Source organism: Leptosomus discolor, chromosome 2 (genome assembly GCF_034619465.1).
Source record: "Leptosomus discolor isolate bLepDis1 chromosome 2, bLepDis1.hap2, whole genome shotgun sequence".
NCBI classification, from domain to species: domain Eukaryota; kingdom Metazoa; phylum Chordata; class Aves; order Leptosomiformes; family Leptosomidae; genus Leptosomus; species Leptosomus discolor.
In genome coordinates, this window is record NC_141392.1 from 90,758,735 (window position 1) to 90,785,695 (window position 26,961).

At 39.4% G+C, this 26,961-nt stretch overlaps 1 protein-coding gene across 2 annotated transcripts; it reads left to right on the forward strand.

Annotated features, from left to right (window-relative positions):
* Positions 1-2,785: 2,785 nt before the first annotated feature.
* LCA5 (lebercilin LCA5) lies at positions 2,786-14,872 on the forward strand. Of its 2 annotated transcripts, XM_086461445.1 has the most exons (8): positions 2,786-2,984; positions 5,456-5,985; positions 7,498-7,635; positions 8,818-8,914; positions 9,756-9,770; positions 10,081-10,226; positions 12,115-12,253; positions 14,014-14,872. In XM_086461445.1, the coding sequence occupies exons 1-8, from the start codon at positions 2,786-2,788 to the stop codon at positions 14,817-14,819; spliced, it is 2,070 nt and encodes a 689-aa protein (XP_086317571.1). In that variant the 3' UTR covers positions 14,820-14,872. The 2 variants fall into 2 exon arrangements, with proteins under 2 accessions (XP_086317571.1, XP_086317570.1); XM_086461444.1 differs by lacking the exon at positions 9,756-9,770.
* Positions 14,873-26,961: the final 12,089 nt, after the last annotated feature.

Consider the following 26,961-nt stretch of genomic DNA (forward strand, 5'->3'; position numbering starts at 1 on the left):
CCCTGCAGTCACCCTGTGCCCATACTCCTCTGTGCTGCGTTTTTGCCAGGGTTGTAGGTAGTTCGCTTTGCACAGAACAGCTGCTTGTTACCGCTGGCTGTTGTAAACATGAGTGTAATGGTAGGTGCTAGACAATTGTACAAAGCTAAGCAAAAAGCTAAAAAAAATGAGTTAAGTTCCCTGGTTGTTAAATAATTTTGTTGCAGCTAAATAAGCTACAGTAAAGCTCCAGGCACCCAAGATGAGTTCAAAGCCTGACAAGTTTTGTGGTCTGTGTTGTTAGCTGGAAGTGAAGCCTTTGGCTTCAACGACAACATGACACTTTGTGTGGGTTACAAATGCAGCTACTGTTCTTAATGGTTTTTTCAGTCAAGATGGTTGTAGTAATATGAGGTCTGTGCTACGACCGTCCAGAGTACTATTTTTATATTTATATTATTTTAATTTTTTTTTATAAAGATACTAGTTTATAGTTTGGGGTTTTTTTGCGTTCCATGGGATTCTGTCCTGTGGAGGCAGAACTGTTGCAGTCTTGCCTGTGCACCCTCTAGAGAACAGGTTGTCCCCAAAACTCTGCCTGTGTTTCAGTTTAGGCTTGATTTGCTCTTCAAGGAGGGAAGTAACATACATTCTGCGCAGATGTTTGTGAGGCCACGACTTAGGAGTGGAGCTGTTTGGAGTAGGGATGCATCCTGATATGGTCTAACACACATTATCTTAAGTTTCGCCCTCATAAACATATCTGAGGGTCTTCATTACACTTTAAGACAAACAAGATAATACAATTATGGTTAGGTATATACTTCTGAAATATCTTTAATAGCAGCGTTATTTCAGAAGAAAAAAGAACAACCATTACTGATTATTTGAATTCACAATAACTGATACCTTCCAGCTTGTGTTAAGCAATCTCTAGGACAAGCTATCTTAAGCATAGCTTGTCTTCTTTCTGGGCTTTGCAGCACAATTTTAGTTTCACTGACCTAAGTTTTAGGCATGTAATTTATTTGGACCACTTTGAAAATATCAGGTGCTTAAAAAGATTCTTTTGGAAAGTTACTCCCTAAGTAAAAAAAAAACACTCTCTTCCAAATAATTCTGTATTGATTTCCCAGCAGCTTCCCAGTTTAGAAATATGTTGGGATATTTATTCCTCAAATCCCTTCTGTATAGATTATGAGGGCAAATGGATTCCAGTCACTGGAGACAGAGTTGTGCTAACAGTGAACTGGGCCAGAAAGCTGGAATTTGTAATTAAACCTTTCTTGGCAGCTGCTGGCACTTCCGTTCTCCTTGGCTATGCAATTCTGCGTGTATAGACAGGGCGATAGAAGGGCGAGAAGCATGCTAAGTTTATTTTATTAGGAAATAATAGAGTGAAAAATTTACAGCTCGTTTACAGGTATGTTGTATGCCCTGCAGTGTAGAAGAGTTTTGATTGAAAGCTGCTCAAATTTTGGTGTGTAGTTTGCTTTACCAATGGGCTAGGAGCTTATGTCATTCAACAGGCAGAACTGATGGGCTCTGATGCAAGTCCTAGTTATTCACCTGTTAGAGGCATGAGGTTGGATTGAAGGGAGAGAGGTGGTGAAATAAGCTTGAGAGTTGTGAAGGGTGGTGAGAGAGGCAAAAGACCTGGGAGGCTGAGCACAGTCAGTAAAATACTTCCTAAGCTGATGAGAAGATTCTTTTGACTGAGGTGGTGAGGAAAATTTTGGATATATTTTCTCCATTATATTCTCAGGAAGTGTCTCCAAAAATGCAAAATAAGGTGATTTTACCTTAAGATTAGGGGATTTTTCAGTTTACATCAGAAGACAGGCTGCAGGAGCAACCCTTCTTCCTATTATGCCTGCTGCAGACACAATGTTTACCATATACCAGCAGTGTGGTCTCTCTTATCAGATACAAGAAAACCCAAAGGCTATATCTGCATTTTCATATAAAGCACGTGACACAAATGCGTGTGCTTCTGCTAGTTCCTGAAGGCACGAAACACTAGATGTTGCAGGGTGCGAGAGTACTTTCTGGGGGACAAAGACTGTGATACGTAGGTACAGACTCATTGGCGGTTGGGGACCAAATGTCCTCCAGACAAATGGGATGACCGATTTTTCCAGCCCATTATTTAACATCATTGAAGGGTCAGAAATTGAGATATGGAAGATTTAGTTGAATTTTACCAATATCTCAATTTTAGTCACAGGAGTAAGTTGTTAATTTATTTGGTTAAAAAGTTTTAAAATATGTTTCAATTCTTTTCCTGAATAGTGTCAAGCTTTCACTTATCTTCCGTTTTGTTTTCCAAATACTGGTTTTCCCTTCTCTCTACCCTGGGAGTAATTTCTTATTCCAGATTTAGCTGTGTTATTTTTCTGATTTTTCTTCTGGAGATGAAGTGCCTCAAACTACTGAGTGTAATACTAGTACCATTCCTAGAGTGATGTCTGTCACATTTAATATAAATAATAAGGCTAATGTAGCACTATGTGGCATAAGGCTACAGGAATCCTGAATAATTTTACAGGTGTTTTTACCATTCTTTCTTAACTAAACAGAAAAACCATTCTCACTTTTTTCCTCTCTCTAAATTGTAACAGAAAAAATGCTTTCTGAATGATAACTACTGCTTGCTGAACTGAACTGCAAAGATCTCAGGCTTTGGAGATGAAGATGATAAATCCAAGGAAATAATCCAGCTGCCGCCATTATGACAACTGAAAGGTCCTTTGTGTCAAAATGAACAGTCTTTGAGAAAAATCTGGAAAGCAGTTAAATCTGAAAAATGGGAGAAAGAGTAAGGAGCCCAGATTCTGAACACGACAGGAAATCAGATGGGGATAAAAATAGTGACTCCTATTATTCAGATGAAGATAATGGATCTCGTTCATCTGGCCAGTCGCCAACGCTAAGCTATCCATCTACAAGCCAAGAAAAAAGAGATCACAAAACGCAAACTTCAAACAGCCTTGTACACTACCAAGGTAGGTAGATAGAAGAAATTGCTGCTTTGTAACTGCTCTAAAGAGTTAATTATCTTTGAAAGCTGAGATAAAAGTGGGAAACTACCATTATGAGAACCTACAAATAAGGTTCATGTGAATTATACTACAGGTGACAGGTAGACTGTAACTGCTCCGTTGAAAACTAAAATTAACCTGTTCCTGCATAAGGAGGATTTTTGGTGATTTTCAGAATTCTTCATATTTTTCTTAACAAGTGAACTTGGCTCTTACACTAGCCTTTTGTTGGATCATGCTGATGCTCTCTTTTGGGCTCTGACAAAAAGGCTCAAGGCCAAGGGCTCAAGGCAAGCCCTTACTAAGCGGTCAGTAAAAGAGAGACAATTGTTACAATTTCTCTGTCAAAATACCCCTAAAGATACCTCTCTTGAGGCAGTTTAGTTGACTAAGCTTTACAGTGTAAAACTGGGTGCTTTCAAAAAACAAGCAAATGAAAGGCCGCTAATGTGGCAAGAGAGAAAATGTGTTTGGCGAAAATTAGGTGCATATAGAAATCCAAAAGAAAGTTTTTCCTGGTCCTTCCTTGAAGGTAAAATACCTCAAATTTGAGACGAAATAGCTCCACTTTGAGCTCCCTCGCACACACCTCGCCTACATAAGCTGCTTTCTTGGTCGAAGTTTTGTGTAAGCGAACGTCTTCACAAAAAGGGAGAATGGTTATACAGCCCTGGGCTGAAGTGGGGATGTGAAGTCTCTCTTTGACATCTTGTTCTAAATAATTGCACATGTTTTCTGGTGAAGTCAGAGCATATCCTGCCTTTCTCAAGCAAGTGCTCTCATTCATAAGTGTTTGATACTCTGTGAATCATTTGATCAACACTATGATCTGGAGTGTGCCAGAAGGTCTGACCTTAAATACTGGGTTTGCCCAAGGAGCATATCTTTTCAGATGCTTGACAGTGTTGGTGTCCTGGTGCAACTGGTGTTTTGCCAAGCTTCTCTCTGTTTAAAAGTGGCATCTTCTCCACAGCAGTCATGGGTTAGCTTTCTGGGAAGCACAAACTGCAGTTCCACTGTGCTGTTTAATTTGGAGGGGCCAAGCGAAGGACTAGTTCTTTGATTACATGGCCAGAATTGAACATAATTATTACATGAGGGTATTGTGAATGTCGTGTTGTTCCTGAAAGACGCGCTTCCCCAATTTAACAATGTGGTCAAAAGTGCAAACTTGGTATTGCAATTTTCTGCTCTGCCCTAAATGTGGGAGATTCTTGAAGGGGCTGGAGGTCTAGGGTTAATGGAAATTCCCTTAGCTGGTGTTAGGAGTGGCATCATTACTGCAGTGCATTATTAGATAATCTTCACACCTGAATGTGACCCAAGTGTTCTTTGTAAAGGAAAAAAAAGCAATCTTCTTTTGTTTGCCCAAGCTGTGGAAAAAATGAGCGTCAAGCAGAAAATTGATGAGTATTTGTGCAAAATGTTTAGATGAAATTATAAGAAAATATTTTAAAGCTGTTATTTTTGCTGTAACATACTCTCTGTAGAATAGAAACATGGTGAGCGCCAAAGGGGAGGGAGAATTTGCTGTCACACACACTCACTGTCTGTGTGTAGGTAACTGCATTATTACTGGATCCCTGCTTTCAAACCTGAATTATAAACTGCTGCTCAGTATGTTTCTTCCAAACACTGATGTACCTTAATGATTATGCTCTCTCTATATATTCAGTTGTTTTAAGAGATATTTTTGGTGGATTATATGTTTCATTTATTGAGTGTGGCCTGAGAGGCAAATGAGATAGAAACAAAATGTTTAGCTTTTATCTGTGGGGTTGATAATAAAATAATAATATCAAATCGGAATGCGAGTGATGCACACTAGTAATCAAATAAGGATACTGCGTCGAAAATAACTTGTGATACAAGAATAAATTATTCAGAGGAGAACTGAATTTTCATGGGATTTATAATTTTGCTTTGGAGGCTTTTTACATTGAGCCTTTGAAATCTGCTGTTTTGTCTGTAAGCATGGCAGCTGGATTTGAAAATACTACGGCATTTGTCTGAGAGAATTCCATCTTGCATAATACATAACTAGCTAATGCTTAGCTAATTGTTGCTGTTTGATAATATTGTTTGCATAAGAGTACAGTATTTCTAAAACATTTCAATAAACATCAAGTATTAACAAAATATGACTGTTATTTCTGATACAATTTGCAGATGATTACTTTACAATGGTCCTATATTGATGACTGCAAATATTACCCCTTACAGTAGATCATGGACATAAATCTCCATTTTTTTATCTATCAAAAGGAGCATAAGTCTGTCATATATATGCCTTTTATTGTCTGGTTTGTAAGCTGCAATCTCTGCTAAGTAGTGTAAAATTGTTTCAGGCAGAGAGCTTTATTCGAAAAAGGATGTCTGAATAGACAAACTGCATTGTCTTATAGTAAACATGTTTTTTATTTTTCCTCTCTTAGCCACAAAGAAATTGGGTTCCAAATATGCACCAAGCAAAAGAGGGACACGGTGGGGTTTCCGTTCTCAGAGCCTCACTAGGGATTCTCCCGCAAAAGATATAGATCTTGTTACAAAAAGAGTTCTTTCTGCTAGGCTGCTGAAAATCAATGAGCTCCGAAATGAACTGACTGAACTCCACATCAAACTGGATGAGCTGCAGAAGGAAAACAGGGCACTGAAGAGGCTTCAGCACAGGCAGGAGAAAGCCTTGAATAAGTTTGAAGATACAGAAAACGAAATCTCTCAGCTCCTTGCTCGGCACAACAATGAGATTAGAATATTAAGGGAGCGCCTCCGAAAATCTCAAGAGAGAGAACGTGCAACCGAGAGACGGCTGAAAGATTCGGAAGATGAACTGTACAGAACAAAAACTGTCTTGCAGAAACTGAAAAAACTGTCTGCAGATAAGCACCTTGCTGAAAGAGATGACCTGGCAAAGAAGCTAGCCTATGCAGAGAGCAGGCTAGAGGACAGTGAAAAAAGAATTAAGGTGAGGTGACTTTCTTTCTGTAAGAAATTCTGGTACAGATATTTCTTACCATAACGAGCTTCATGAATTGTATTTTTCACAGTTGTGGAGCAAATAGAAAAAAATTTGTAATTTTTTTTTTTTTTTACACATGAGTAGCATCAAGTAAACTATTTCCAAGGTGATTATGTAGTTACATAGTTGGTAGTTGCACATTCAAACTTCTGTTTACAAATTACATGTATTTTGTCAGAATATACACTGTGGGCTTGTGCTTGTAAGTGTTTCTATAACAAGTAATAACATTTCAGAAATGCATGCAGCTGTAATACAACTTTATGCAACCTAATTTATCCTCTTGGAGGGGAAGCATTTGTTAAAAATTTTCTGGGTGTTTAGAGAACTGTACACTAAAATTCTAAAAAAAAAATATATATATATAGTAATTATTTTTCAATTTTTGTGAACTGCATTCATACAGTGTTTGATTGTCTGCTACTCTGCACATCTGAGAGCTGAGCTGAACAAAATTACAGCAATTTTTTTAATAGTGAAATGAGCTTTAGAACATTTTACGGGTATCCATTTTAAGCATTTTGTGCAACACATTTTAATTCTGCTCAGCAAAAATGTTTAAATTTTTGTAAACATGTCTAAACATGTCTACATTGTAAATATATCTAAAAATTCATCTTATTTAATAATAATTGTGTTAACACTATTAAACAGTTGGCAGCTGTATGCAATACTATTTTTTGCTGAAATTATGTTAGTCATTAAAGTGGTGTTAAAGTTCAGTGTCTATATGGGTAATTAAATGTAAATTACATTACAGAGATAATAGATCTGGAAATCCAAAGGATTAAGCTGGAAACGAAGCTTTCGTAAAATAAATCCCAAAATATCAAGATATAAACTGTTGGGTTACCCAAATCTCCTCACCCTGTAGTGTCACCATCTGGCATCTGTAGTTTTATGATCAGGTGTTTCAGCATTTGTAGTACCGGATGGTGTTAGAGTAAATAGCATGCCAAAAAGTAAGGGGTTTTTCTTCTGTTTTCCTTTGCTCATCCTCACAGGTTCTCTTAAAACACCTATTGCAAGATGAGGTTATGTAAATGAAATCATAAGCACAAATTTGTTTCTAGTAGAAAGGTTAAAAATTATTTCTTGTCATCTTTCTTCTAATCCTGCACTTTCAAGGAGGTATTCTGTTTCTAGACCATCAGTTTGAGATTTGTCTTATGGATCTGGAGGGCCACTGTGCCAAGAGCCTTGCAGAAAGTAATGTGTGTTCCCATTATGTCCTCAAATCACTTCTCAATACTCCAGAAGGATGAGCTGCATCGTCTGCAGGTGCTCCGTCTGCCCCCTCAAAGTTAGGATTAAGGGTTTAAACTTATTATTCAGTGTTATGGCAAAGGTGGAGCTGATAATCTGAATCCAATACACTGGTTTACTGTAATTTTATGTAAGTAATTTGACTATAAGAAAGTACTTCAGTTATTAAAAAATATTTTGTTTTAATTGAAGGATCTGGAAAAAAATCTTGAATTAAGTGGTAGCAGTTTTCAACGAGAGTTGCATTCAAAGAAAAAGAAGATGTATGAGGCTCAAGAAGAAAACAGAGTTCTCCAAGAAGAGCTTCAGCAACTAAATCAGAAGCTGAAGGTAAAACATGAAGCAATACCAGTTGCTAACTACGTTCTGGCATTTTATCTTTGGAACTATCTGTAATCAGGTTTGAGTAGTTTACCAGTGACTACACTCTCTGATGTGTACTTAATTATATACCACATGTAAGTTCCTTTCCTGCTTTAAATTGAAATGTTCTCTGCTCTGACCCTACAGCGTTTATAACAGGAATGTCTCTGCGTTAATCATTGTTCTTAGCACTAGTTAAGAAAAGCAAGATCAAGTACATAGCCAAGCATTGCGATTAAACCACGAGATCTGGAAAATTAGGTTTTGGAGGCTTGAATTTAAAATTAAATCTGCAGGTGTATACAGTGCTTTGTTACTGATGTATTTTCATTACAATAGGTTTGTGTAAAGATTAATTTCATGTATTTGTTGTGCCCACGTGTGTTGCTGAATTTGTGCAAAGGTTTATTGGCATCCCCCCACCCCATCATTGCACAAATTCTGAATTTAAAGACTGAAAATATTGTGCTCTACCTAGTCAGTTTATCTTTAGAAAAGAAAATTAAATAAGACTTGAGCTAAAGTACCTAGTTTCTAGGAGAATTTTCTTGAAATTCCAAGTCTCAAACATACTTATGGAATGGAGATTTAAACCTGATTTGTCAGTGGAGAGTTTTAATATTTTGAAAATATTTTCATTATCAAATGATTTCTCATAACTCACTGTTCATTTCTGTATTTTATTCAATAAATATCATGAAAGAGGAATGTGTCTCTACCTCTATGGTGCAGTGGGTCTCTGCTCTGTGGTACTGACATGCTCTGTGACAAGTAACGTTGCTAGCACTGAAATGTCTAACTTTACAGTACTGAAGATTCACTTGTGCAATGTATACGTACATTGTCAGTCTTATTCATGTTTATGGAAGCATCGGCCTAGGTTTGTTTTCACCAAAGAGATGCCTTTTTTTTTTTTTTTTCTTTCCCCTAGAACATTTTGCTAGTGAGTTTTTTTGGGGGGAGAAAGTTCTGTCTGCTTACTTATAGCATAAGCAAAGTTAGGAATGTTCTCCTTAAAACATTGGATGTAACTATTGATTACGTTACTCTGTTTCTATTTACAGCATGTATTTTTAATTTAATTTGCATTTTTGCTAATGAGTAGTAAATGAAATGTTATTCACTTGTTGTTACACCTACCTCTCACAGGAAAAAGAAAGAGAACTTGAAGCAAAAAATATATATGCTAATCGTATGTTGAAGCTATCACCAAGAAAAGACACAGATATTATACAAAGAAGAAGAGGTAACTTACCTAAAGCAATAAAGGCAGAAAAATTAATTAGCAATGCTTTTAAATTACTCTGCTAGCTTATATCATTCATGCCATTCAGTGTTTGACCCTATCACTGCTTTTTCAAGAACGTTTACTTTTTTTGTGCTGCTTTCAACCCAGCACGGGTTACAAGAAAGGCACGTGGTTTGTTTGACTGCTCTGTAGCTGCAGAAGAACCAAAACCCCGAACGCTCCTTTCATACCAGATGTTCCTGGGTGAAGGAGGAGGGGAAGATTGTTTGAGTAAATTCTCAAACAGATCATAGATAATGTCTGTATGGCAATGAATTACAGAAGCTTTAGAAAGCTGTAACTTCACCGCTGTGAATATTTTGATGATGATTTTTATTTATTTTTTACCAATTCAAATATACTGTCTGTCGGATGAGCTGCACTCTTTTATTATTATTATTATTATTATTATTATTATTATTATTATTATTATTATTATTATTATTTCCCTCAAAGAGTATATGTGTCCCAAAACATAATCTTCTAAAAGTATCAGTGCAGTGATTTCTTCTGGTGTGACAAGGCAGCCTCAAGTCTTATGCTACCCACATAAATATGTGTGTATATATACGTGTGTCTGTGTATGTGCTTAAGACTATTTTCACTGGATCGGTAGAATCTTCTTGTCAGAAGAAGCAGGAATTGATGGGACTGGTTTCATGCCAACATTTCAAACAGTTTGACTGCTCCTTATCTTTTTATAGATACTCTACTATTATTCCATTTTAAGTTCAGATTTTTTAAAATGCCATTCCATAAGATGTGTGTGTGTGTGTGTTTCAGACTTTAATTTTATGAGTTTGCTTCGCTACATGTAGCTTCTGAGACAAGCAATAAGAGGAGTGAGATATTTTCTGAGGGTTTTTTTAGACAGATATTCAGTACACTGTGATGACTTTAAGGGGCTTTTATTTTCTTTCAGTAGAAGTTTTGCATGCAATTTTTTTTTTTAATTAGCTTTTAAAATTGCTGACAACAACTATGTGAAACTTGTCAATACTTTCCACTTCCATTGGTTCTGATAGTCTAAAATGTTTATTGCAAATCATTAAAAATGAGAGGTAGGTATATAGTGGGATATTTTCAAGTGAAAACATGATTTAATTAATTTGTATTTTCTACAGCCAACAACCAAAATATTAAAAAAGGAGCACAGCTCACAAAAGGTGTACAGACCAGTGGATACTTCTCACCAGTAGAATTTCTTCCAGAATCAGAACTTGTCTGTGGTGACACAGTAAACAAGAAAGAAGGGATTCTTCCTAAAATAGTGAGTTCCGTAAAAATTTGAGACTTGCTCCAGATGACTCACCTATCAGACTGAGTGTTTAATGCAGAGCTTGTATTTTTAGAAAATGTGTAAATACACAAATATAAATATATAGAAAATATAATTTTAAAAAGTCTGATCTTCAAGAGAACTCTGCTGTTCCAGAAATAGCATACTCCATTTTTGTGATGCTTGGTTCGTCATATTCTATGTTTTATTGATAACCATTAGCTCGATTTGTTTCTTTTTCTGCCACTGTAATTTCTTTGAAGTTTTTAAGATTTCATTTTTATTCTCTTCCCTTTTCTTTATTTCTAATGCTTATTTGAGCAATCTGTTGTAACAGTGCTGGCTGCCTTGTCTCTGTTTTTTCTTTGGTCTTTATTACGGTTTGTTTTACTTTCCAGATTTATTTCACAATGCATAAATCTAACACTTCCTCTTATTGTCATAGTGCTGGTATTTCTTCTGTTGTTTTTCCAGCTTTGTGAATATGGTTGGATTTTTTTGTTTTTCCATTTCCCTTTTTTATTGTAAAATAGTACCATTAGAAGTACTGCTAACACTTCTGTGACCTCAGGCTAAAATCAAAGAGATTTGTAAGGTATTACAAATCAGAGTGACACAGATGATGGTACAAATTGTACAAATTCTGATTACGTAAGGTTAGGGCTATTTGTCAGAAATAGCTCTGATGGTGGTCTTGACTGGCTTCCTGGTAGGACTGAAGCTTTTCCATGGCTGTTTCATTCATATGTTCTCTGTTCCAAAATCCTTTCTGTAAGCGTGGATGTAGTTTGGTGTATGCGTTCTTCCAGCATATACTTCAGTGTGTGAGTTACAGAGCCACCCAGTTGGTACAAGTGCAGGTCATGAAGTCCAACTCCATGTCATCGTACAAGCCTCTCTGGTTCATGTATGGCTATTGCTTTAAGTTACGTGAATTGGGTTTGGGTAGCCTGTGCTTTCATCAGTTTTCTAATTCAAGCGTTTTAAATACTTGGCTACCATCTCTTCATGAAGTTTATTTTTGTTTTAAATATAATAATGATAATTTTGTACATGAAGGGAAAATACTTGAAGTTGTTTGGCTAATGATTATATTTTCGTTGTTCATTAAGTAGTAACTGTTTATCTTATTTCTCTTAGAAATGTGTTTTAGTCTATAAGCTTATTTTGCTCTAAAATAAGCACAAGCCACAAAGTTAGCATCCACACATTGGATTGCACCATCTTTCTCTCACTTCATGGCCACTACTTTTCTGTCAGTGATTTTTTGCTGCTAACATTAATATCTCTTCTGCAGGTTCTTTCCTTTTAAATGTGTATGTATACTCAGTAGCTGAATTTTTCAGCCGAGATTAAACTCTTTCACTGTTTGTGACTTAATACTCCATAACTTTACGTATCACTGTGAAGCAGTCTGAATATACAACCCACTCACTTCAGTAAAAAGATAAGATTGTGGAAATAGAGGGTAGCTAGTTCCTTGCTTGTTAAAAGAATAAGGTGAGGGGGGGTCTGGCCTTCCATTAAACTCTTTAGATGTCAGAAGTTGTCTTTTTCAAAGAGAGCTACGCTAACACAGTGATAATTTTGCTTTGTGACACTGGAGCTGCAACTTTCCTGAGCCTGTAATACAGAATAGAATTGATTATCTGTTTATTTTGTTTCAGGTGCATAAAACTATGCTGAAGGTGATAAAATTTTAGGGCCAAACCTTGGGGTTGTCAAAGCTGGTTTGGTTCAAATGACCTGCTTGTTTTTATGTTTAGCATATGAGGTAGAATGTGATTTCAGAATGACGTAAGTTCACGTGATTTTGTTTGTTTGTTTTATTGGTTATTTTTTCCCCCATCAGTTTCAGTTTTGTATGAATTTATTTCAGGAAAAAGAAACTCAAGACAAAGGATGGAAAGAGCAAGGAGACCCGCTAAGACAAGACCAAAACAGGGAAAGGGAAGAAAAACTGAAACGTTTTCAGGAAATACAGGCTTTAGAGGAGAGAGTTCAAAAACTTCATGATGGTAAGGAAAGGGGCAGCTGAAGGCTGGAAAATGCACCATAGAATACTAATCACGTGAGGCTGCTAGTTTCCTGCGAGAAGAGCAAAATGATTTTGCAGAGATCACTACAGTGGAAAATTATTTTCAGTCACATTATGCAAAGAGAATCAGAAAGAAATACAGGCTATAGAATAATCTGTGCCCTATACTCAGCTGTGATTAAGTATGCAGCAGCAAAACATACTGTCCCTGAAACAGTATTGAAGCCTGAGAGATTTTGCTGTGCAAAACAAGGATGATAGAGCAGGTAAATGCTGATGTTATCTCTGACTTGCTGGATGTTATTGAGGTAGACAGTAGATTTTTGCTGTCGTAGAGCAAATCTGTTTTCCTTAATACGGCCTGTTTTTCAGTACATACCTGCTTCACTTGTATCATTTGAAATTGTAGTTTCTCTCTTCCCTTGTGGTTATCTGAATCATTTGGTGTGGCTGTTTGAGAAATGTCAGTTTCTATCATATTTTAATACTGCTTTCTTACTAGTTTAGATTTCACAACGTCTTAATGACTTATATTCATAAGTCTCTTAATCTAAAGTATTTTAGATGGACTGCATCCTGTCATGTTAAAATACTCTGTCAGTGATTGTAGTTAATGAACAGTAACACTTATTCTAGTTGACAAGGAAGAATTCTAAAACTCCATACCGGCTTTCAGAGGTAAATTCTGTGAAAAATCTTCTACCTCAGCTGGCATCAGTGCACAACTTATGTAAGCCAAGAATCTGCTCTGTTGTGTCTCCAAGTAAGATGATTTGACCATCTTACCCATCTTACAGTATAAGCTGATCTTTTCCCCACCTTACATACAGAAAGGTAGCTCCTTACTTAACTTCATATAATGATAATTAAATGTATTAACTGAGCTGTTGCAGTTATTTTGGTGATCTTGGTCTGAAGTACAATAGGTAACATGGAACTTTGTGGAAACATCAGTCAGAAATTTGAATAAAGTGTTCAAAGGGGAATGCCAGTACATTGAAGGGGCTAAGTAGGCATATTCAACTTTTGGCCAAACACATGTCTGTTGTCTTGATAGCAAAATATTTTAAAGAGAGAAATATTTCAGAAGCTTCCTTTTCCTTGTACACATAAGTGTTTCAGGTTCTATCTAGAAGTTTATTACTGTTTTGCACCTTTGGTGTCCTTTTATAGCTGTGCAAACTGACATTTGGTATCTGCACAGACACTCTCATTGAGTTCACGTGGTGGTGCACAGAGCACTCTTGTGGAGGTGTTTTCTGTATGCAGCAGGTGCAGTATATTTTAAATCATTCGCTACCTGAACCTGGTAATGACTCCTGTGACTTTGTGGCCCAATAGCTTCACAGGAGCAGTTCCCTTTATGGAAAAAAAAAACCCAAACGTATATCCCGGAACCATCCTAATGTCAGTGGTGCTGACAAAGAAAAAAAAAGTACCATGCAAGTCAGAACTATTAAAATCTGTGATGGTTGTATTCATTTTCATTCAAACCCAGGAAATGGGAAGGCAATTGGCAGAAATGAAATTCCTCCTCTTTGCTAAATACCTTAGCAGAGAACCTGGTGTGAATTTAGTTGTAATCTTTGAAGAATTTTTTTTTGCAGTAGGAAAACCACATTACACATAGAAGAGTATATTAAAAACTCAATGGCTTTTGTTTGTGCTATTTTCAAAATATTCTTGTAAAGGCATTTTAAAACTAAAACATTTTAAATAATGCTTAAACATTTCCTGCAGAGTGGGAAAGGGAAGAATATGACAAAATGAAAAAAGAAAGCAGCTTTTTATTGGATAAAGAAGAGAAAACGAAGATGGAGACAGAACTCCACAAACCTGAAGTAGAGAGAGAAAGCACTGAAATGCTGGAAGAGCAGCGGAAAAGAGAGTTCCTGCTTGCTAAAATGCAAGAGATTGATAGAGAAACTCAAAATGTAACAGACATGAAACCTGCTTCCCAAGCACCACTCATAAATACAGCAAGAAAATCTGATTCTATGGAGAAAAAAGACAAAAATAATCAATTCTTTGAGATTCCTGGCAAGGTTACTAATGGATTTCCTGTAGATAGCAGCCCGGATGATGCCACAAGAGCACAAGGGCAGAAGCAACAAAATCTGAGGACCGTAGATTTAAGTAGTGAGTTAACATTTGGTAGTTATGTACCTTCCTTTGGGAAGGCATCAGGGAGACCGAGTTGGCTTACTCAAAAAAGTGACAACTTCGAAGAAACTGTTAAGGAAAAAGCAGATTTCAATGATAAGAAAGAAAAGAAGTCCAGTTTAATGGAACAACTGTTTGGAAGCAGTGCCAGTAACATCCTTGTTTCTAAAAATAACGATACAACACCTTTTGACATAGATTGGGACTCTAGTAATACTCTTCTCGTCAATAAAAACAGTAAAGTCAAAGTAAAAGAAGCCAATGAGCTTTTTGGTGAAGGAAGAAACCTAAACAGACACCGTTTGCAGCACACTACAAGCAAGCTAGGGGTTAAGACCCTTGGTTCTTTAGAAGATGACATCGAAGAAGTAATCTTACAGTGATCATACTTTTATATGTTTCATATGTAAATACTGAAAAAATATTTTCATGTAATATTTATTAGATACAGATTTGAAACGTTTCAGATATATTGTAAAACCTTATGAAGGAATAATTTACATAAATGGGTATATGTATAGAGGAAAGATGCACTTTGATAGAACAGCCTAACCTATACGTAGGAAATTTCTTTTAAAATGTAATAGCCAAATACAGGCCTTGGAGATGTGGCAGTGACTCTTTTTGGCAGAAAGACAGGGAAGGCATCCTGAGGGACATCGAAAGATAAGAGAGGCGCTGGCTGGCCGCTTCAGTCAATCGGAGAAGATGTTCTTGCCCCAACTCAGGCTCCAGACCGACTGTCACTGTTGCCATGTGGCGCCATCTGACCTGTGCAGCTGTGGCTCAGGGTCCCGGAGGCTCGGTAGCGCGGAGCTGGTAGGGATGCCATAGGAATGGAAGGACTTGCAGAGGCTTACGCTCACTTGCGCTCTTTGCTCCCACCCTCTCTCTCACCCTTCATGCTCCCTTGTTGCTCCATTGTTGCTCTCCTGTGTGCTCACACCCTTCCACCCAATCCTCTCTCTCGCTCTTTCCCTTTGCTTGCTCTCACCCTCTCTCTCTTGCCATCGCTTGCTACATTTTTGAGACTTACTGATGTGTAATAGTATGTTAATTAAAATTATACTTCTCACGAGGGAGCATTGTTATTTATTGCAGAACGAGTTGACTAAGAAAGGCAGCAAGCTTCTGTGTCGCAGCCCTGGCATTTGGGACATCTTTGGCTAGCCGACATAGGAAGTGTTGGGGTTTTTACCTGTAGGCTGCTCCCAGCATGCCGCTTTTCATTTGGAGTACTTCTTTTAGGCCTCAGATATTTTCTTCCTCAAGCATTCGGAGCGCCTCTTAACTGTGTCAGGAGAAGGCGTGTGTAACATCAGTGTCATGAAACAGATAGAAGAGACATACCCAGCACAAAGGCTCAGGTAGAAAGAGAATATTCTACGCTGCGATCATGTTATCTCAGAAGAACATCAACAGAAACACAATTTACTCAGGAACAGCTGATCTGTCTTCTGCATAGGATTTCTGTAGACCTTACTACCAAATTTGTCTAACTCTTCTCATATTTTCAGGTTATATTTATTAATAATGCTGGTTTTTTGTAATTTCTGAATTTTCTATGTAAAATTCCAATCGTTATTAAGTCATTTTTTAACAAAATGGTTTTATTAAATGAGTTGAGTAAAATTTTTGTGTCTAGATCATCTTTAACACAAAGTTCTGACTTTTTATGTCATGTTATTGATACTGGGGGAGGATGGTAACAACATTGTTAGTGTTGTTATTCACTAGTTGGTACCATGTACACAAATTTAAAAGGGGCAATGAAGGATTTAGCAGAGGCATTCCAGAAAATAATCTGCAGGTCATTCCTTACTACAATAACAGATTTTGAAATTCTGATAGCTCCCTGTGAGCCTGATTCAAAACATACCAAAATACAGAGAAGGATTCTCATGATTTCAAGAGGCTTTGAGTCAAAATTTCTCTGAACACAATGGCTCTTCTGAAAAGAAAGGCTGGTGTCTGCATCATGCAATAATTTTGTTTGCTCCTCCCCATTCAGGAAGGAAATTAGTCACAGATCCAGACCCAGTGTGTGGGACCATTCTCACTTGGCACCCTGTAGTGAAGAGCAACTCATGTTCACCTGCTTATGATACTAGAGAATTGAGCTGGTTCATTTTGCTTGCAGATGGTCAGAGTATCAGGACAATTCTGACCAGCAACAGTGAATTTAACTACCCCTGTTACTCTTCCGCCGTGACTTCTTTGGGGGAATACCGTGTGTAAGAGTTAGAAGTCTGCGGTGGGTGTTTGTGTGTGAGTGGGTGGTTATTTGTCTTAACTTTCTTGTCCCAATTGTGGGTGACTGCTGCCCTTCTAGAAGAAGGCAGTTTGCTCCTGAAGATACTGCTAGGGTGAGTCGTTTATTTTTCTTTCCTGTGGTTGAGGATTCTAAGGCATAAAACAACGATGTAGCTGCTGCGGTTATTGAAGATCATGTAGTATATGGAGAGTTGGTTTTCTTGTTTCTTTGCAAGTCAACCCATTAACATCTGGCAAATTCTAACTGTCGTGCTGAACTGACATGCCCTGCTGTTTCAATTAGAAATGTGTAGTTTCTAAGCTGTTTCATGTTATCAACCCCTTCACAAATGTTCAGATCCTGTTACCAGACTCTTCCTGAAGCAAACACTCTGGTGATTTGCACAAATAAAAAGGTGCATCTGTGTTAGGAAGGTGAAAATAAATTAATCTGCTGGGAACAGTATCACAGGCATGGTTTCCCTTTTCCCCTCATTGCTCCCTATCTCTACAGCTTATTCTGTCTTCTTGCTGCACTTCCCAGTTTGAGAGTTACTGTTATGCAAATACCATTACAGTTAACGTGTAAAGCCAGCGCTTTGGGAGGGAATCTTTTGTTTGTGGGGGGAAACCTTGGAGTCCTTCTCTAGAGCAGTGTTTCTGCTCTTCAGTAACAGTTTTCTACTGACTGGAAGCAACTTCAGCAAGGGCTTAAAAGGGTCTGTGGACCGTTACGATTGGGCACATTGATCCCCTGTAGTCCACTTGGCCCCTGGTCTCAACTACTGTATGCAGATAGTCTGCGTGTTGCCTTTCGTGGTGGCAGTGTTTCATAGCACTTGATCGACTGCAGGAAAATCCATCTTTTTGTGGTAAAAAGTAGGTCACAAATACTTTAATGATGATTTCTGTATGATTTGATGTCTTATGTCCAGTTGTAGATTCTGTTAGTTACGTGTTCGGATTGTGTGGCTGTTACATCTGTTGTGTTTTGCTTTCCTTCTGAACCACCAAAGGTGGTGGGAGAAATTCCTCCATTCTAACAAGAAGAGATCATTAAAGTTTGATTCACTGTTTTAGTGGAATATTCAAGGAGATGGTTACTGCCCCGGGAAAACTGTTCTTCCAGTTCTGATCCCCAGGAGAGTGGTCATCAAAGAAAACTGTCTGAGGAGCATCTGATGAAGGTGGTCAGGTGTCAGGGTTCAGCTGACAGAGAAAACAGGAAGTTTTAAGAATAAAGATTTTTCTCTTTGAGAGAGGAGATGAACAGTGGAAGGTGGGGGTAGTGTAGTAGATCTTCTGTAATCCAGGAAAAGAGATGTAAGCTGTAGGAGGAGAAGTTGGGATGCCCTTCACAAGTCTGAACTGGAGCCTGAAAAACATTACGGTGGTAAGAAAAGTGAACCGCGAAATGTTTAAATGTATTGAATGTTTTTCTCAGATCAGTGGTATCTTCGGGCTAGCTAAAGAGTAAAAAACCCACCGATTTTTCATAACGCTAATAAATCTTGTGTTTCTGAATTTGCTTCACCTGTTGCATACACACCTAAAGAGGTGAATTGCAGATCTATAATGCTTCCAAAATGGGGACACTTGGAGAGGATGTGCTTAGGCTACTTGGTAGCCTGAGGTCCATTGCTGGTCCTGAGACAGTAGGTCCAATCCAGCTAGCCCAGAGCCTGTTGGCACTGTCGGGAGATGTGAAAGAATATCCGCTCTGGCATGTCGGGCGTAGGAATTTGTTCAGGGAAACATCTTGGGGTAAATGGCTACAAGAGCATCAGCAGGGCTTTTGCTGATCCTTGTGCTCTAGCGTGCTTCGGGTGAGCCTTTGCTATTCAAGAAAATAGTAATAAATTCTGCATAGTGCTCTAAAGGGGGGACCAGCAAAAACCGACACGGCAGAAGCAAGCGCCTTCAGGAGAATCATGCTGCCAATTGTAGGAAGGGAGGTTTTGTTCCTGGAGTTGGCATGGCTTCACTAAGCCTGACCTACTCTTGTTCTGAGATGACAACTTTAAGCATAAGAGATGCCCCGGGTGACACTGCTCATTTATTAAATTCCCTTTTGTTGGATCAAATTTTAACGTGGTCTCCTGTTTCGAATTATCTCTTTGATTAGCTGCAAAGTTTTGATGTCTGCAGGAGGAGAACAATTGCATCAGTGTGCACTGTCAGCCGGGACTTGTGGCTGCTGGGGAGTTGCTAGGATACCTCTCTAAAAGGTACGATTCACTTGATTAACCACCAACCCAGTTTGCATGAGAAATATTTTTCTTATCTTTGTTTTGTGCTAGTATCAACTGTGGATCAGATGTGCACGTGTGTTTAGAGCAAGCTACAGGCTGATTGTCATGTGTGTCTTTTGCCTGTTTTTCATATGCAAAGAGCCTCTGTGCTCCACAGCAAAGAATCCAGAGCAACTGTAGTAACAACTCCAGTAATCTGTAAAATGAGCACTGCTTCCAGGGGGGAACATCAACCGTACAGAACCAAGGGAAGGTTTGACTGTGGGTACGCATTTCTGGCGTATAGCTAAGGCTTAATTTTGTATCTGTGAAGATGCAAGGGAATTTTTCATCTCACATGTATTATTTTCTGTCCTCGCTCTGAGCAAGGGGTTGGACCAGATGACCTGCCAAGGTCCCAACCGAAGCTATTCTATGATTCTGTCATCCTCTGCCACGTCCCACTGGTATTAATGCTCCTTCCAGCAGAAATCCTTTGCACAGAGCTCCTTCGTGCTACTTGCACAAAGTTGCCTCAGACACCTCCTGTGTGTCCATCTGTTCTTGAATATGACAGCATTGTATTCAGGACACAAATCCTAACTCAACTCTCTCTCTCCACAATAGCTGCTTTGTGCACCTTCACCCTTCCAATACCCTTTTTTCTCCATCTTCCTGTTTCCTGAAACATTTTGTTCAAACGTTGTCTTCAGGACCTTTTGCTGTCATTTCTGTGAATCTTCCCTTGTCCCACAACCCTCTTTCTTCTCCTTCCCTCTTAACTCCTCTTGAAGGAAAGTCATAGTGGAAGCTGTCGATGGACTGTCATTCATTCGTTCTGTCTGACAGTCTCTGCTTTTCATCCCCTAAGCACCACAGTTATCTTCTCCCCAAGTTCTCTTTATCTCCTGTCCTCTCCCACGGTTTCTTCCCTCACCCTGGAGCTCCCTACCAGCCATTCTGTGCTGTGTTTTTTCTTACCTGTGTGTGGAAGGAGTCTTGCAAGAGGGTAGGAAAGGCCTCGTGGGAAGGGGAGATGTTCTTATTTTGAAACCGATTGTTTGTACTCATGCACCCACACGAGCACTGAGGTGCTTGTACTCAAGCGGTCTGTCCAATGGCCAGGCACCAAGATACTTGTACCCAGTTGGCCTGGACATGGGTCCTTACTGTGACCCAGAGAACATGGCTTGCCTGCTCTGAAGTCCTCCTCCTATCTCCTGGTCACTGCTTTGGCTGGGGAGGGTGGCTGGCTTTGGAAGTGCCTTTTGTGCTCTTTAGGAGCTGCCCACGATTTTTGTACCCACCCTGTCCCACCCCTGTGAGCCATGAGGATTTCGTCACCATCCTTTCTCACTTCCTCTGAGCTGCCAAGGACTCCAGCCTGTTCTTCATCTTCCCACCATCTCCCCTCAATGGTTTAAGCCTCTGGTTTAGTCTGGGTATAGGCCACCCCTCCTATTCCAAGTAATCTGAAAAGCTGCACATTGCAGTGCTAGGATCTTGATGACCTGCTAATCCAGGTGCCTCTTATGGCCCTTCTGCCAATCTTCCTGCTGCTCCCATATCCCAGACCTTCCCAGTCATTCTCCATTTATACCAGTTGTCTCGTTTCCGTTGCTGTTCTCTATGCTGCAATATATGGGGAGGCTATGTGCTGTTGTGTTTTGCAAAGCTTCTAACAAGCTGTTAGCTTCACAGTTTGCTGCTTAATAATTCTCATGGTAGCAAGGATGGATAACCCAGGTGCTGTAATTCACTAGAAATCAGGTAATTACTAGTACTCAGCATGAAGAAATCGTGTTTGGATTGGCAAAGGGCACAAACTGAACTCCCATAGCTGACCTTCCTCTTGCTGTAAAGAGCTAACTCTGGCTTTCAATTCTCAGTCGATACAACACAAAACTAAGCCTTGAACTGCCTGCGTGGACCAAGCACCCGAGCCCTGGAGAATGATTGTTATTTAACTAGCAAACGTTTGTTTGCCTGGTACGCGGTTTTCCTCTCCTCATAACCCATCACACAGAATAACAGCAACAGTGCTTGGGTTTCAGAGGCGTTTTTGTCTCAACATGCTCTCTAAATCTGTTGACCTCACGCCACCCATGTCAAAACCCTGAAGAAACGAGAGGTACAAAAGGCCTTCTCCAAGCCACGCTGGTCGGTGATGGAAGTTAGACTAGAAATATCCACGTTCTCACGCATCATAAGGCACTGCCCTCATTTTTGTTTGTGTATAGGCATTGTCTATCCAAATCTCAGGTATTCTAATGAAAAAGACGTTCAACCAATTTTCTGACCTGGAACAAGCTGCAGCGTGTAATTTGTTCTGTTAAAGAAATGCATAAATCTACGATTAAAATATTACCAAGAATATTCTAAGGTCTTCTAAAAATCAAGTCTCTCTGATTTTTTGTTTGTTTGTTTGTTTCTAGTAAACACACCACATACGCTGGCACATGGATGTAACTTTTGTAAGCAAAGGTGTAACTTCACTTTAACTGATAAATCACAGCATCCTCGTGATACTATACCTGCAATCCAGAGAAGAAAGCACAGTTAAAGCTTGAGCAGCATTTACAACGTTCACTAGAAATATTTAATTCTAAACAGTATTAACATTTTTGTGTTTTTCTCAGTTATAAATTACACTCTGAGATCTAGAGTTCCTCCAACACCTAATCAAGTAAACCTCATTTTATTGAGTGGCAATCACAAAACCTGGGAATAATTGTCCTGACTTTCTGAGCAGCAAAACGTTGCAGTGGCTGCTGAATTCAACACAAGATTAATCTTCCTGGGCAGCAGGCTGTTGTCCTGAAATAATGTATACCCATGTACAGGACCTGCACATCAGTACGTTGGAGATTAATAGCTCTTTTCCTGATTTGGCTAAATTATGTTCTTTGACTAGTGCAATCAGCCAGAGCTGAACTGGAAGTTTGAAACAAAATATGAGTTGTTGTTCAAGGTACTTCATACTTCCTGGATGAGAATATGTTGAATTTTATAAGGGAATCGCAGAGTAATTGCAGACTGCTGTTGGCTAAGGCTGAGACAAAACACTGCTTAGAGCTCTGGTTCCTCTCTGGTGCTTGTTTATTCACACATTTCTTTCCTGAGTAGCTCTTGTAGTTGCCCTCTATGTACCTGGTGCTGTTTTGTGTTATTTAGCTCAGAATAAAGCTTTATGAAATGTATCGTAGCCCACTTTCACCTGTGCAGGCTGTCCTGCTAGGTTGATGTAGCTTCTTTTCTGTGCCATGATTTGAGATCTTGTTCCCAACAACATTTACATACGTTTTGGGACAAGGATGCGTTCTTACCCTAGACAGTAAATGTTTGAAAAACCCTGAACTTTGCACAGGCTGTCTTTCCCAAATTCAGAAGGGATATTAAGGACTCCATATTTCGTGGGCATATCGATTATTTAAATTATTGCTCAGAAATAGTTCATGGATTATTCAGTGGCTGTACGGGCAGTGGGTGCAACAGCTGCCAAGAGCTCCTGTGCATCACATCGGTTTCCTTTAGAGGGCACCATTGACTTCCCTGAAGTCTACGTAAATTGTACTCGCTCTTAGTGAGGGTGCTTATCCACATCTGGACGTCTGAGGTCCATTTGGGCATTTTTTTGCCCTAAATATTTGGAATGCTGTGGGCTCGTGCACATTGTCTACCATATGTAAATATTTGACATAAAATACACCTTGTGATAGACTTCTCAGGCCTTGGCTGTGATTATTTCCTTAGTCACTAAGGAAAAAGCTGGAAGGAACATACACTCTAGGATGCTGAACTGTGCCTAAAATAAAGGGTTTAAGAGGACTGGAAGTCTCGGCTTCAAGCCATAGAGGCCAGCATACAAGTGAGCCTTCACTTCCACTGTGTGGTCTCAGAGATGCAGGTTCTGCCATCCTGTGTGACTCATCACTGGATTCTCCTTCCCTATGACTTTACCTGTTTTCCAGCAGAAGTGAAGTTTCTGAAGCGAAACGTGTCACTCCATCTCTCTTCCTCTCTCGCTCACTTTCTTTTTCTGTATGCTGTACCCAAGCTGGGCAGGATGCTGCCATGTGGTCATCTGGCTTAATAAAGTGATGCTGAAAGGGTGCAGCTTTAGGAGGTTGATGGGTGATATGAGTTACTTTCTAGAATGAAAGAAGTTGCTTTTAGATTTCTTAATCTATTTTTCTGTTTCTTATTTTTTAATGAAGAAGCACAGAGATCAGGGAAGTATAGAAAGTGCCTGCCATAGTCTCCCAGCTTGAGGCAATGCACGGTTCAAGGGAAGTGCACAGTGATGTAAGAAGAATAATTGTGTAAATAAATGTCTGCTCCGCAACAAAAAATGAGCTTCATTTTAGAATTGAACTCTCAAAAGGATGTATCCCATTTGTCCAGATAATTATTGTAATTTCATGGAGATGAAGTAGCATCCAACAAAATGGTCATTCAGAGGCTTACCTTCTCTCTCACTATTCATTATGATGGCTTATACTCTTCTGTGCAATTGCATCAACATGGTCCTCATAATGTGGGTTTATATTTTGTACTTAGGCAGTTAATTAACTGCAGAGCTGCAAGCAAGACCATCTCTAACGTTGCAGATGACTGGGGACTGCTCAACGCATTTGCAGTCTCTGAACCAAGTCTTTGTGCTCATAACGATGTCGTCTTCATTGGCTTAAAAGGTACCTGTAGCCTACAGTGGGAGCAGGCTGACGGGCACAGGCAGAGCGGGAGGATGGAGTTGAAGGAAAAAGAAAGCCCAGATGAGGGTGGAAAAGCCATGCTTTGTTGGCTTGCAAAGGGCTTTTGCAAGCACCATGAAGCCCTCATAGGGCAGCAGCAATAGCTGGAAGGCAGCTCAGCAGACGTCCCTAGGTATGTAATCCTACGAATCTCACCAACCCACCACTTGTCTCTTCTGTCCCTGCCGCAGGTGATTTTTGTAACACCCAGCAGATTAAACCTCCTGGGATGGACCTGATACTCAGGAACGCAACATAAACTTATCTTGTATTAGTGGGACTCATTGTTATGCCTTGATCCCCAAAAGCTTTACAACCTCACTCTTGCAACACATTGAAAATGTGAAATCTCTTCTAGAATGTTATAAAATGTCTTTTTCCTAGTTAAATCAGCAGAACCAAGTTAGAAGAAAATTTAGTTCTACCAAACTACTCATTTATTTGCGTAGTCCTCTATGGCAGGCATGTTTACAACTCTGTGATCCTAGACCTCAGGGAATTGCATTTCATTTCAGGGCTGCTGAGTCTCTGCAAATCCCATGAGATTTTTAGATTTTATTTTTGAAAAAACAGGGTGTTTTCCTATGCTTGTGGAGAAAACCTTGAAAGATAGAAGCTAGAGTCTTGAAAGAAAAATAAATAGAAAGCACATTTAAGAAATAAAATTATAAAAGTTCCAAATGCATATTTCATCTTGTACTACTTTCTTTTTTTTTAATATCTTAATTTTCATGACAGAAGGAAGCAACTCATGATTTTGGATTCACTCAGAAAAACAGTTCCTCAAATCTCCGTTAAGATGACTATGGGTATCAGGCTGGTTTGTGCCATTAACACTGAGTGATATATTCTTCCTAAATAAGAGAGAGATTATCCAATTAAATCCAGTCTGATTAAATAAGCATATATGTTCAGTATCTCTGCCTTACAGAAGGAGAACAAGGATACAGAATCTAACTCTTCCAGAGCTGCCGAGAATGTCTGGCTCCCAGGTGCTTTAAGGGAAGCTTAGCCACCCAGAAACTACACTCATTTGGTCCAGTTTCAGACTTGGAGTGCTGTTTCAGTCTCAGTTCGCATAGAAGCTGGTGGGGCTGGTGACCACCTCTCTGTAACCACAATTTCTTTGTGCCTCTCCTAAAAGGTGAGAACAGTGATGTAACTTACAAGTATTTGTAACATTTTCTGAGATCTTCTTCCTCTCACAATTCAAGGGTCTGAGACACCATGCCAATGAAGTACAACCCAAATTTGAAGGAAATCAGTTACCTATTGATCTAAGATGTTTTCACATGCTCTGTTTCAAAACCATTTATAAAACACCTCACTCTTAAACCACGTTCAAGAGCACTCAGGCACCTGATCTGCAGGAATAGCAGTGGACAGTAGGTCCTGAAATACTCCTGAGCATCCAGGCCACGAGTCTGGAGCACCACTGAGTGTGATGAGCCTGGCAGGCTGCAGCAATGTGTGGGTGGAGCAGAGATGCTGTATGTGGTATCTCATGTTTATCTCCCTAGCTTGCTGCTTGTAATGATTCTTCATGAGGTGAGCAGGCTACCAGCTGTCAAAAAGCAAAGCTAGCAAAGGAGAAGGTGGCCGGCCACAGACACAAACTAAACCTGAGCCTGGAGTCAGTTCTTGTGCCGACTCGTTGCTCATGGCATAAGACACCTTCCCCTTTCAGTGCAGCTCCCTGCCGCGGGCTCAGCTGTAACATAAAAAAGGAAAGCACTTGCGACCCTAGATACCTCGTAGGCTCCTAATTCACCTTTCTACTGTGAGGCAGTATAGACAATTCTAGTCCTGAAGAGAGGACTCATCACAGTTTTGAGAGAGGCTTTCAGCAGCAAAGGAGGTTAATTTTCTTCTTACAATTACACTCTTGGCTCTCCTCTTTCTGGTGGCTTGTCCCAAATACAGCAGCACTTACCTGCTTCAGCCTAAGAGAGGTTTACTCCAAAAGTAAACTGTGCTCCTGATCTTCCTGTTCTGAAGGGCAGTTACTGTCAATGCTGCCACTGGATGGTCTGCAGTCATTGATGCAAAATTGTGAAATTGTTCTTCTGTCACTATGTCCATAATGGGTTCTGCCTGAATTTTAAGCTGGACTTACCTTTCCAAAACACAATTAGCTTCCTCCCGGGGAAGAAGGATTTATTATCCTCCTTTATTTAAAGGGAGACTGTAGTTGATACAGCAATAGATTTGCATCTTAAATCAAAGACAATTTACTCCTTCTACTCCAAATGTTGTCCCATTCTGTTGTTCAGAAGCCCTCAGTGAAGAGACAGCAGTCAGTTCATGAGCCTCTTCAGCACGGGGAAAAATAAAAATATCTGGGATGGAGTGGGGGTGCCACAGAAGTTATAAAACAATCAGTGACACAACAGGTAGTGACAGTATTATCAGAACTGGGACAATGACATTAAAGCAGCATATTTAAATCAAATTAAAGGAATTGCTTTTTTTGTTGAATGCTTAATTAAATTTGAGAATTGTTGCTAAAGGATGTTGGGTAAGCCAGAGGTATAAATGTAGCTATAGCAGGACTAAATACATCCACAGAGGATTGGTCCATGTGACTTATTGGAAAGGCCCTCAAATGCAAAATGTTTGGCACGAGGTCATACCGTGGACACAAATATCATCCTGTTCCTTGTAGCCTTTCCTGAAGGGCTGGATGGTGATCAGTCCTGGCTACTGCTCTCAGTCGCTGCTGTCACTGTGGTACTTGGTTTCAGCTCATGTTAGCATTTGTTTGGCTGGGCTCAGCACCAGGGCTTGCTGAGGTTTTTTGCATGCTCATACTTTCTGTGGAGCCACCAGTGTGATTTTTTTTTTATTATTATGTAAAATCATCTTATTTCTGAAAATAAAGTTGACTTCTCATTTTTCTCTACGCTACCAGTAACATCCTGTGTACCTTCTTACCCTCCCCCTGTTTCCAACGGCACACCATCGCACCCCCTGTTTGCTCAAACCACTAGCTTTCCCATCGATTGTAAAAGTGATGGTCAAGACAATTCTGTTGCACCCACCCCCAGTTACTCCGAAAGACTCACCTATTGCCTGAATGGAAGCATTGGCCAATGTGCTGTACACTGTTGTCATAGTTTGAGGCTGGGCTGGCCACTAACAAATGACAGACGCTCTCTGTTAACCCCTCTCCCCTCCAAAAAGGGAAAGGGAGAGAGAACAAGGGAGAGAGACTTTATGGTTTGGAATAGAAAACTAAAACAGCTTTAATGAAACAATTACAACAAAAGAAAAGATAAGAATAAGAA

Excerpts from the sequence above, each read along its gene's own strand:
- LCA5 (XM_086461445.1), top strand. The coding sequence starts at position 2,786 with ATGGGAGAAAGAGTAAGGAGCCCAGATTCTGAACACGACAGGAAATCA. Across the intron at positions 2,985-5,455 it reads CAGCCTTGTACACTACCAAG|CCACAAAGAAATTGGGTTCC; the intron begins GTAGGTAGATAG and ends TTCCTCTCTTAG. Across the intron at positions 10,227-12,114 it reads AAGGGATTCTTCCTAAAATA|GAAAAAGAAACTCAAGACAA; the intron begins GTGAGTTCCGTA and ends AATTTATTTCAG.